The sequence below is a fragment of the Fukomys damarensis genome, unplaced genomic scaffold, assembly GCF_012274545.1.
Source record: "Fukomys damarensis isolate Sample0158 unplaced genomic scaffold, DMR_v1.0_HiC HiC_scaffold_25, whole genome shotgun sequence".
Taxonomy (NCBI): domain Eukaryota; kingdom Metazoa; phylum Chordata; class Mammalia; order Rodentia; family Bathyergidae; genus Fukomys; species Fukomys damarensis.
This window is the reverse complement of record NW_022900937.1, coordinates 16,560,912-16,573,251: the sequence shown is the minus strand read 5'-3', so window position 1 is coordinate 16,573,251 and position 12,340 is coordinate 16,560,912. Positions and strand designations below refer to the sequence as shown.

Genomic DNA, 12,340 nt, shown 5'->3' with positions numbered 1-12,340 from the left:
CCCGAGGAGCTGCGGCGCGCGGCCGCCACGCGCGCTCCCGAGAAGCCGCCTACAGAACAGCTGTCCCCCGCCGAGCCCAGCAAGGTGAGGACAAAAAGGGGTGCCTTTGAGGTGGGTGCATTCCACTTTCCATCCTTGAAGGTGGAAGAAGCCAGGTGCTGCAGAGATGCCATGGGACATCTGAGTGTGATAGGGATGTGGGAGTCGCCACTTCTTCCTTTTATAATCCCTGAGTCTGCCAATCGAGAACAGGAGATGAGGGTCTGGAGGCTCTTATAAAGTAGAGGTTGGGCTCAAACTTGCAGTCTTCCTGCATTGGGATTACAGGTGTGGGCCACTATGTCCGCCAAAAGACAGGTTTGTGATAGGAAGAGAAGTGAGAAGGAAAGTGGGGGAACAGGGCCAGACAGGTGAAAGAACAACCAGGGGAAGGAAGCTGAAGGATCCAGACCTACACACTGCGGGTTTTCAGGGCCCAAGCAGGCACCTGGACCCCAGCAGGGGCTGGCAGTGTCTCCAGGTGAACCAGGCTGCAGCCCAGGGAGCAGGGCCAAAAGAAAGGACAGACAGAGAGCTGCCAAGCCAGTGCTGCACACAGGCCCAGGAGGCTCTGAGACAGCCCCCCCGTTACCCCATCCCCCAGGAGTCCCCCAGGTGGCCACTGCCGGTGAAGCGGCTGAGCCTGCCACCCAGAAAGCCACAGCTGTCAGAGGAGCAGGCTGCGGTGCTGGGGGTTGTCCTGAAAGGCCAGAGTGTCTTCTTCACGGGGAGTGCAGGTAGGGGCAGAGAGGGGCTGGGGGACAGTGGGGGTTGGGTCAAGGGCAGAGGCACAGGCAACCCTGACTTTGCCCCCTGCCCAGGAACTGGGAAGTCCTACCTGCTGAAGCGTATCCTGGGCTTACTGCCGCCCACAGGCACTGTGGCCACTGCCAGCACAGGGGTGGCAGCCTGCCACATCGGGGGCACCACCCTCCATGCCTTTGCAGGTGAGCGGACACCCCAGGGCTGGAGCTAAGGGCAAGCCAGGGGGGCAAAATAGCTGGGCATAGGGGTGCATGCCTGTGATCCCAGCACTGGTGGCTGAGGCAGGAAGATCAGTATGAGTTTGAGGCCAGCCTGAGGTGTATAATAGTGAGTTCAATTATATGGCCAGGCCCTGTCTCAAAAAAAAAGCAAACCAGGCAGGCCTGTGGGAGGGAGGGGAGGAGGTCAGGGTTGGCAGTGGCAGGCGGGGCTAAATGGTGTCACTTACAGGCATTGGCTCGGGCCAGGGCCCCCTGGCCCAGTGTGTAGCTCTGGCCCAGAGGCCAGGGGTGCGGCAGGCCTGGCTCAGCTGTCAGCGGCTGGTCATTGACGAGATCTCCATGGTGGAGGCAGACCTGTTTGATAAGCTGGAGGCCGTGGCCAGGTCAGTGTGCACAGGGAGGGCAGCAACGAAGGCTGACATCTGGGTTCCCCGGGAGTAATGGCCACCGAGCCCCTGCAGCAGCCCCTGCTCCCCACAGAGCTGTTCGACAGCAGGACAAGCCGTTTGGAGGGATCCAGCTCATCATCTGTGGGGACTTCCTGCAGCTGCCTCCGGTCACTAAGGGCTCCCAGCCCCCTCGGTTCTGCTTCCAGGTACAGCGCATCCCTGGCCCTGCTCCCTGGTCCTCGGCGTTCTACACTGTTCCCTGATCCACACCCCCTGTCCCACCAGGCCAAGAGCTGGAGGAAGTGTGTGCCTGTGACCCTGGAGCTGACCGAGGTGTGGAGGCAGGCAGACACTGCCTTCATCTCCATTCTGCAGGCTGTGAGGCTCGGCAGGTGGGCCTGGAGCTCAGACGGGGCTCAGGAAGGGGAACCCTGGCCACCTTTAGATACACGGGAATAGCGAGCTTCATGCTCCAAAGGTCCCTGGGATCCAGCCTCCCTCAGGTTTGAGTCTCTGTCACACAGCACAAGGGCAGCACAGAGCAGGTTACAGGGAAGAAGGCAGGATGGACAGAGTGAGACACAGGAGTTCAGAACTGTTAGCACCCCCATTTCAAAGATACAGAAAGTGGGGGTTAAGGAGGCAAAGTAACTCACCCAAAGTCACGGCCAAGCTGAGACTTGAACCCGGGTCTCAGTTAGCCTTAGCTGGGCCTGGTGGCGCACATCTGTAATCCCAGCACTTGAGGCTGAGGCAGAAGAATCACTGCCAGGTCAAGGCCAACCTGGAGCAATACATGTATGTGTGCTGCTCTTTCGACGTCCCTAGGTCAGCTGCTCAGGCCAACCTGCCCATGACCCCTGCTGCCCCCAGGGTTCAGTTAGCTCTGCCCTGACAGCCCAACCCCACAGGTGCTCTGATGAAGTGACCCGCCAGCTCAGAGCCACAGCTGCCCACAAGGTGGAGCGAGACGGCATCGTGGCCACGAGACTCTGCACCCACCAGGATGACGTGGCACTCACCAATGAGAGACGGCTTCAGGAGCTGCCAGGTGAGCAGGGAGCCAGGGCTAGGCAGGGCCGCCAGGGGCATGGCCCCAGCAGCCTGGCCAGGGAATGCACAGGGGTAGCTAGGGCCTCAGTCTGTGTCCAACACGGCTGTCAGGTTTGCAGATGTAACTGAGACCTTAAGAGGTGCGATGCTGATCCCATACCCCCGTGTATCCCGCCATGCCCCCAGCTCATCTTGTGTCTGGAGGCCCAACCAGTCACAACTCCTAATCCATTTTCCCATGTGGTTTCCAGGTGAGATGCACAGCTTTGCGGCTCTGGACAGCCACCCTGAGCTAGCGCGGACCCTGGATGCCCAGTGTCCTGTGAGCCGGCTCCTGCGGCTGAAACTGGGTGCGCAGGTGAGCGGTCTTTTCTTTCCCTCCAGCTCAGCTCCTTGTCTCTAAAATAGGGAGTGGGCCAGGGACGTGGTGGCCACAACCCTGTAATCAAAGCACTCCCGGAAGATTGCAAATTCAAACTCAGCCTGGGGCAGTGTAGGGAGAGCCCCCATCTCAAAATAAAAAATGTTTAAAAGTGCTGGGGATGTAGCTCAGAGTGGTAGCCCTGGGTTTAATCCCCAGTACCACAAAAATAAGTAAATAGGAGTGAACTCCCTCTCTCCTCTGCTGTCTTTGGTAGGGCACCTTAGAGATGGGTGAGTTGTGCTCCTCCTAAGATGGAGTTGGTTAGAATGGAAGCCTTTGCTCAAGGTACCAGAGGGTGCCCAAGGGGAGGTACCGTGGCTGAGTGAGGGGTGGCAGGAACGAAGGGCCCCTCTTGAGCTTTGTGACCCCATAAAAGATCTGGCTTTTTTTTCCCCATTTTTTTGAGGTAGGGTCTTGCTTTGTAGTTTAGACTGGCCTCAAACTCAATGATCCTCCTGCCTCAGCCTCCCAAGTACTGGGATTACAGGCGTGCACCACCATGTGCCTTGTGACGTAGGTCACCTTCCTGGCTTTGCCACCTGCTCCCGAGGCACACAGAGCAAATGCCATTTCCTGTGACAGGAAGGGAAGCTATGGGAGAGCTATGGATTGTGACTCAGTTCCCCTCTATGACAGTCCCTGGCCCTCAGCCTTGCCAGCACTGGCTGGAGGTCTGGAGATGAGCAGGGGTAGGAAGGGCGCCCACGCTCCTTCTGTTCCCATACAGGTGATGCTGGTGAAGAACCTGGCGGTATCGCGAGGCCTGGTGAACGGCGCCCGAGGGGTGGTAGTGGGGTTTGAGGCTGAAGGGAGAGGTGAGTGGCAGGCAGGATGGGCACATGCCTGGGTTACAGCAGGGTCACCCTGAAGGTCCTGCCCTCCCCATTGCCCCTTGCGGCTGGGCTGAGAGGCGGCGGTGCCCTTCTTCCCCAGAGCTGCCCCGGGTGCGCTTTCTGTGCGGCATCACCGAGGTCGTCCGCCTGGACCGCTGGACAGTGCAGGCCACCGGGGGCCAGGTCCTCAGCCGGCAGCAGCTGCCCCTCCAGCTGGCGTGGGCGCTGTCCATCCACAAGAGCCAGGTAGCCAGCAGGCAGCAGCACGGCACAGGCTTGGGCAGGGGCTTGAAGGCTTCATGGGGTGAAAGTTGCAGATCAGGAATAGAGTAACTGCCCACCCCTGCCCTCAGATAAACCAGCCTTCCTTCCTCATCCCTCTCTCCTGAGACAGTCCTCACCTCCCAAGTGCTGGAATTATAGGCCATTTCTTTCTTTCCTCTTTTTTTTTCTTGCTTGCTTTTTTTTTTTTTTGATACAGGGTCTTGCTGTGTAGTTCAGGCTGGCCTTGAACTCACTATGTAGCCCAGGCTGGCCTCAAACTCGAGGCAGTCCTGCCTCAGCCTCCTCAGTGCTGGAATCACAGGTGTGTGTCACCATGCCCATCACTGTTGTGTTGAGGCAGGGTCTCATTTTGTAGTCAGGTGGGCCTGGAACTCCCTCTGTAGCCCTGGCTGGCGTGGAACTTACAGCCTGCCTGCCCCATCCCAGTCCTTGCCCCACACCTTCGTATTTAGATCCATCTGCTATGAGTGTCTCTCTCTCTGCTAAAACTTGGCTGAGGCAGAAATTCAGGGGCAGGGGCTGGGCTGGCAAAGGAGGATGGGGCTCCTGGATGTGGGGAACTTCATGCTGAGCCGGCTCTGCCCTGTCCCTGCCCCCAGGGCATGTCTCTGGACTGTGTGGAGATCTCCCTGGGCCGGGTGTTTGCCAGTGGGCAGGCATATGTGGCCCTTTCCCGGGCCCGCAGCCTGCAGGGCCTGCGAGTTCTGGACTTTGACCCCTTGGTGGTCCGCTGTGATGCGCGTGTGCTGCACTTCTATGCTACCCTTCGGCGGAGCAGGGGCCTTGGGCTGGTAAGAGGGAGTCACCCAGGGCTGGGCACCGAAGGAAGATGGGAGGCCCAGGACAGCCCTGGACAGCAGCGCCCTCTGCTGGCTCCTGGGTGGAGGCAACAGGAAAGATACAGTCCCAGGCTGTGGCCTTGGGAACAGCACAAGTGTAACCAGGCTTTCTGGCTCTGATCCAGGAGTCCCCGGATGAGGAGGAACCAGCCTCTGACCAGGAGAACATGGACCCAAACCGCTGAGTCCCTGCTGCAAAGGGGAGATGGGTGCCCATCCTGGGGAAAACTGGGGGGACCCAGTCTCCTTTCTCCATTCCTCAGGGACATCCAGGCAGAGTTGGATAGTGCTTCCTGCCCACTTTCCAGCTCGGTCTCAGTTTGTCCCTGTCCTGGGGAGCTGTTTCCAGGTTCAGAATTCACCCTATCTGTGCCCTCTGGAAATGGGCCTGGGCTGGTACCTGGTGCCAGAGGACAAGCTGTGTGCAAGGCCTGGACACAGAGCCAAGGGGTGTTGTGAGTATCTCTCTGGGCTGCAGAAGGCATTCGTATAAAGAGCTGCTTTGGGAGCAGCAGCCTCCTGCAGGGAGCTGTGTTTATGAGTTTCCTGTTGCTGTAACAAAATACCAGAGGGTATGGAATATTACAAAGAACTTAGTACACAGTTCTCAAAGGTCAAGAGTATGGGGCCTGCACTGCTTGGCTCTGGTGGGACCTTGGGCCATAAGGTACACGGGGTAAGGGTGCATTTGAGCAGGGTCACAGGCATGCAAGCCAAGAAGCAGAGATAAGATGGGCATGGTGATGCACACTTGAGCTTGGGAGGTTGAGGCAGGAGGATCTAGCCTGGGCAACTTAAAGACTTAGTGATACCCTGTCTCAAAAACTTAAAAAGGGCTTGGGATGTAGCTCAGTGCAAATGTCCTGGGTTCAGCCCTCAGTACTACAAAAATTAAGAAGGGCCAGGGATTAGGCTCAGTGGCACCACACCTGCCTCACAAGCATAAGGTCCTGAGTTCGATCCCTGGTACCACCAAAAATTAAATAAGCAGGAGACAGAGGGGCCTGGCTCACTGTTTTTATAACAATCAGTCCTAGCAGACTTGACTCACCGTGGGCCGGCAACAGCCCTGAAGGCATGACCCTGTAACTTCTGCGCCAGTCTCTGTCTTGCCACCTCAGAGCATCACACTGGAACCAAGCTGCCAGTGTCTAAACCCATAGGGGACAAACTCAAAACCATAGCAGAGACCTGGAAGGGAGCAGAAGAGACAGGAACTTGGGTTCCACCCAGGAGAAGCTCAGCACATCACAGCCCCCAGCAGGCACCCGAGCCCAATAGAGCTCAGGCTGCAAACCCTGCAGAGCGTGCACCAGCTGCTTTGGGGGCCAGGGGTAGTGTTTGGGGAACTGGATGGATGTTCTCAGGTTGTATTTATTTGGGACAAATAAACTTGTGCACTGTGAGTACCATGTCTCTGCCTCCTCCCCATCCTAGCAGTGTGTTCATGTCCAGGACGGGACTGAAGCCCCACTGACGTCACAGGCACTGGCGGTTCGGGAAGCTGAGGTGGTTGATGCTGGTGACTAACAATGAAATGACACAGGAGTCACCATCATCTGACAGATATGGACGCAACAGAGCTCTCCTCCATTTGGGCTTTGTCAGGACTCCGGCCTGGTCATTGTGGGGAGAAAGTCATCCACAAACCACCTTCAGTTCATCAAAAAATAGGATGGCAATGATCACAGAGCCCTGGGAGGCAAGAGGCAGGAAGATCACAAGGGTGGCCCCAGCCTGACCAACTTAATGTGACCCTGTCTTTAAAAAGGTTTTTAAAAAAAAGGAAACAGGGCTTGGTGGAGCACAAGTATAATGCTCACTCAGAAAGCTGAAGCAGGAGGATCCCTGTGAGTTTGAGGCCAGCCTGGGATACATGGTAAGACCCTGTCTCAAAAAAACAATGTATTTTGAGACAAGGTCTTACAAAATCACTAAATTGCCCAGGCTGAAATCAAACTTGTGATTCTGCCTCAACTTCCCAGAGTGCTGGGTTTACAGGCGTGTGGGTGGGTCTTTATGGTGATGCTAGGTGGGCCAAGGTTCCCAGTCCCCACACCACTCAGTCCTCCTAGCCCGGCTGAGTGCACTTGCCATCGGGTGGCACCTACTCACTCCACACGCAGCTGGGGACCATCCAGTGTGGCAGTGTGCACAGCTGGGCAGCTTCATGGATAAGAGAAACTGTCCCAGGATGACTGACGGCAGGGAGGACACAGTAATGGCAAACCAGAATCGATATGAAGACCTGGAAACCAGGCTGGGAAACAGATCAAACCCGGTAGCATTGGTAGTCTTTGGGGCAGCCAGGCCAGCAGGTCCTCTGCTTCTGCTTGGACACTGACTTTGCCACCTCCTTCCTCCCTCAGCCCAGGCCTGCGGGCAGGTGTGTAGCTGCCTGACCTCTGTCCTTGGAGTGTTTTCATCCACTGGCAAGAGGCTAGATGTACCATCATGGCGCAGATGGAGCAGGTGTGGAGGCTGAGGAAGGAGGATCCCAAGTTTGAGCCCAGCCTGAGCAATTTAGTGACTTAGACCCTGCCTCAAAAAATTAAAAAGGGGCCCAAGGATTTAGCTCAGAAGTGCCACCGCCTGCCTCTCAAGTGCAAGGTCCTGAGTTCGATCTCTGGTAACAATAACAACAAAAATGAAAAAGGCTGGGGCTGTACCTCAGTGCAGAGGCCCTGGGTCTGAACTCATTATCCCACATGCATACAGATGGGAGAGGGACCAGAGCTCCTGCTGGGGGACTCCTGTTACCCCTAGAGCTATGGGCAGATGGCTGAGGGAACTGCAGATGTGTTCCCCATGGGGAGTGTGGCATTCCAGCCCCTCAGGCAGCTATGGGAGAACTTCACGGCCCTGTATTTCTTTCACATCTCATCTAACCCTAACCTTGTATCCCCAGGATGGAAGGAACCCCAGATCAGCCTAGGTGGAGGCTCCCGGTGCCCCTCTCCAGCCCCTCTGGTGGCTGCCATTCCTGCATGGAGCAGTGTCCACAAGCACGTAGGGGAGGAACCCTCTGCAGCCCTGCCACTTCTCTGGGGTTCTCCCAGGGGACCCAGTGGCCAGGTGCCTCTGCCAGTCTCTTTGGTGCCCCTTCTTTCTGCATCTCCTTCACCCAGCATGACCCCCTCTAGGAAGTGAACCCTGGAAACACTGCATGGTAGTCAGCTTTCCCAACACCAGCACAGGCACCATCACCCAGGACTTCAAAGAGAGGTTACGGCAGGTGGCCTATGGTCTTGGGGATTCAGTCGGGGGTGGCTGGCCCTGAGGAAAGGAGGAAGGGCTGGCAGAGGCAGGCAGGAAGCAGAGTGGAAGGAGGAGCTGAGGAGGGAGATATACCCCCAAGGCTCCCCTTCCAGACAGGCCCTCACCTCCTAACAGCACACAGCCATGAGCTCACCAGGGCACAGATGCACTGAGGAGTGAGTGCCCTCGGATCCAGTCACCTTCCCAAAGCCCTGCCTCAAACTCATGAGACTTTGAGGTGACAATGTAGATAGAAACTAACAGAATTGCTGGGCTGGATGGCCCAGGTTTGTAATCCAAGCACTCAGGAGACTGAGGCAGGAGGATGGCCCTTGCTTTATTCTTTTTTTCCCTCCCAGTACTGCAGATCAAACCCAGGACTACTTTATCAATGAGCCACATCCTCAAAACTTCTAAATTTTATTTATTTATTTATGAGACAGAGTTCAGGTTGGCCTTGAACTCACTATGTAGCCCAGGGTGGCCTCCAACTTGTGGCGATCCTCCCACCAGTGCTTGGATTACAGGCATGCAGCCATCACGCCCAGTGCCTTTTTTATTTTTGGACTGGGTCTCCCTAAATTTCCTGGACTGGCCTCAAACTTGAGATCCTTTTGCTTCAGCTTCGTGAGGGGCCCCGACGACAGGCATGTGCTCTGAGCACCCACTCAGCCCAGCATGTGGAACTGTGCAGAGGGCTGCGGCTAGGAGACCCGCACCTACCAGAGAATACTCTTGCCTCTGTCCCTTCCTCTTCTTGGGGTTTTCTGTCTCCTCTTCCTTCCCACCACAGGGGCTGTACAGGAGCTTACAGGGAGAGGAGCTGGAGACAGACATGGTGGACAGCTAGTCTACACTCAGAAGAGACCATTTTGGGCTGGGGCTTGATGACAGAGGTCCGGGGCACAGCCTCAGATGATCCTGAAGCCAAGCCAGTGGTACAACCTGTAATTTTAGCACTCTTGAGAGGCTGAGGTAATGGGATCACAAGTTCCAACCCAGCCTGGGCAACTTAGTGAGACCTTGCCTCAAAATAATGTATAAGCTAGGCACAATGGTACACATCTGTCATCTTGGTACTGGGGAGGCAGTGGAAAAGAGGCTTGCATTGAGTTCAAGGCCAGACCGAGCTACAAAACAAGACCCTGTCTCTATGTAGCCTGGGCTGGCCTCTAACTCATGGTAATCCTTCTGCCTCGGCCTCTCCATTGCTAGGATCAGAGTGTGTGCCACCATGTCTGGCTCTAAAAATTAAGAAAAAACAAAAAAAAGCTAGAGATATAGTTCAGTGGTACAGTGCTTGCCTAACAGGCATGAAGCCCTGGGTCCCATCCCTAGTGCCAAAAAAAGAAAAAAAAGGTAAAATGATAAAAGACAGTGTCAGTCAGGTACTGTGAAGGTGGGGAACATTTATACCTGCTCAGACGGGCACTCCTTCCCCAGCCACAGCAAGGCTCTGCTAGCCACAGACCACACCCTTGCTGGGGTCCAGGATAGCTTTCTTCTGGCTTCCCAAGCACCCACCCAGCAGTGACCATTAGGTGGCGCCAAAGGGTCGCTAGGCCAAGCCTGGAAGCCTGGTTCCCAGGCTCCTCTGGAAGAGGTTTCCAGAGAGTCTGCTGGTGTCTTAGGGAAGGGCAGGAACCAGTATCCAAAGTGATGGAGAGAATCCGCGATGGTGCAGCGCCTTGGAGCTGCAGTCCCAATACAGGGTTCTGAGGTTTTGCAAAGCTGGTCAAAAGCCCTACAGCCAGCCAGACTCCTGCACCGAAATGCTGGCTCCTAAGCAGCAGTGGCACATGCAGGTAATCGCAGCATTCCCAAGGCTGAGGCAAGAGGTTCACCATGAGCTGGAAACCAGCCTGGGCTCCATAGTGAGTTCAAGGCCAGCTTGAACTACACAGTGTTTTTGTCTCAAAAAACAAAAACAAAGAAATACTAGCTCCACTTCCTGACTGACCCTAAGGTTCTGCCTGGTTTCATCATCAGCAAAGTGGGGGCAACAGTTGGCCAGGGAAGTCAGAGCATCAAGGTGAGCTCCTACTGGCCTCAGTCACAGTCCCCTCCTCAGCCTCTGGAGAACAGCAGGGTGTGAGAGGGTGACAGTCCCCTGCCCCCCAAGCCTTCTCCCCATCGGGTCTCCGGGGGAGGACAAGGCCACACCCACCCACCTTGGCCAGGGACCAAGCAGAAGACCGGGTCTCTGTCTTCCCAAGAAACAAGAGGTCCTGGGCTGGGGATTTAGCTCAGTGGTTCTGCCGCCTTCAGGGCAAGCATAAGGTCCCAAGTTCAATCCCTGGTACCAAAAACAACAACAACCATAAAAAAGAAACAAGAGGTCCTGGTCAGGGCAGTTGTCATCCCCACACCTCTTCCTTCCTCTGCCTACCCCCATCTTCTACCCAAAACAGAGGGGACCCAGAGCTGCAAATGCAGCTCAGGATGGGAACAGGGTGGGGCGCCTGGCCTTGGGGCTCAGGGCCTTCAAAGAGGGACCTAACTGCCTGCCCCCGGCTTTGTTCTTGAGTCCCACGCGCACAACTCCTTTTCTTTTCTCTTTCTGAGACAGGGTCTTGTTATGTAGTCCAGGCTGGCATCAAACTTACAATCATCCTACCGCCTCAGCCTCCTGAGTGATGGGATCACAACCCTCAATTATAGCAAGGTACATCACCTGCTGAGACCTAACTAGCACCCCAATCTTGGGGTTAGGAAGGGCCAGGCTGGGAAGGCCACTGTGATGGGAGGGGAGGCGCGGGGGAGTGTGTGCACGCGCATTTGAGTGTGTCTGGGTGCAGCCTGCCCCTCCACCCCTTCCCTCCTGAAGCTGCCCACCCTGACCCTCACCCTCTTCCTGCCAGTCTGGGTTCAGTAAGCAGAGCCCAGTATCCATGAAAAGTGCGGAGTGAGTAGGGTGTCCAGTTACACCCAGGGCTGGGGGACAGCAGGGGCACCCAGAGGGTAGGAACCGCAAAGTCTGGGGACCACAGTGGGCTGGATGTCACAGCACCGGGCTGTGTCCTGAAGGCCTGTCCTGCCCACTCACCGGGCTGTGCTCAGTGGGAATGTCTCTCCCCTGCCAGGCTCCACGCTGTCCACCCGCAGCCCCTCCCTCACCCAGCCGGGCGCCAAGCTCCATGCCTATTTAAGGCAAAGCGGTGCTCCTCGGCCCAGCTGGGCTCAGGGCTGAGCGGAAGCAGCCCCCCTGAGCTCTGGCAAAGGGGGACCCAATACCTCTCAGAGGACGGGGAGCAGGCAAGAACACCTTTCCCTAAGTGAGCTGTGCCCCCCAGCTTCCAACTGGCTCAAACCTCTTGGAGGGGGAAAAAGGCCCCCTCAGTGCCACACTGCAGCCCCAACAGGGTCCTGGAGGGACACACGCCCAGGGAAAGGGACCATCGAGGGACCAGCCAGGGAAGTGGAGGCTCTGAGGCAGGGCTGACACCCAATGAGAGGACAGTGGAAGTGCTAGGGCTCACAGAGGCCCAGAGACCTGTCCAGGGCACATAATGAGGAGGAACAGAAGGGTCTGAAATCCAGGAGGGCAGGCTCTGAGTTTAGGGCTTTCTCCCCCTCTCTGCCAGCTCTCCTGTGCCTGGGACAGTGTGTGATTTGCAGCAGGGACCTTGATCAGGAGCCAGGCCATGCTGGTCTTTCTACCTCTTTCTACTGGAGCAGCACAGGCTGGAAGTTCAAGAGCAGACATTGGATCCTTTACAGATCAGGTTGCCAACTGGCCGGGCGGTTGCGTACTCCTTGGGCCCCTGAGCCCCCAGCTGGCCCTTTCCTGTGCCCAGCTACCTGGGGCTGGGACAGGGAGGGGAGGGTGAGGCCCTAGCCTGGCCGCCTGTGCTCACCTAGGTGACAGCGCTGCAGTACCTAGCTGTCCCACAGACTTGTATTCCAGGATCCTGCCCTGGCCCAGGCCTACCTCACAGCCCCCAAGATCCCTCCAATATCTCCTGCTGCCTGGCTCCCCTCATAAACTGCCCCCACAGCCTGGTGTGATGGCACACATCTGTAATCCAAGCACCCCAGGATGCTGAGGCAGGAGGATCTTGAATTCAGGCCTAACCTTGGAAACTTAGTGACTCAGGGATATCCTGTCTCAAAATAAAAAAGAAATGAGTAAAAAAAATGTAGCTCAGTGTCAGGGATTTAGCTCAGTGGTTCTGCTGCCTGCCTTGCAAGCACAAGGACCCGAGTTCAATTCCTGTTACAAAAAAAAAAAGCA

The 12,340-nt window shown here is 56.4% G+C and overlaps 1 protein-coding gene across 1 annotated transcript; it reads left to right on the top strand.

The window, feature by feature from the left end:
* On the top strand, positions 1-5,633 carry Pif1 (PIF1 5'-to-3' DNA helicase; the record flags this gene model as incomplete). The annotated part of the gene is made up of 12 exons (XM_010641293.2): positions 1-84; positions 644-776; positions 861-986; positions 1,255-1,408; positions 1,506-1,620; positions 1,700-1,806; positions 2,326-2,465; positions 2,719-2,825; positions 3,619-3,706; positions 3,825-3,970; positions 4,609-4,800; positions 4,974-5,633. Coding segments are annotated over 12 exons (1,452 nt in total), but the record flags the coding sequence as incomplete, so codon positions are not given.
* Positions 5,634-12,340: the final 6,707 nt, after the last annotated feature.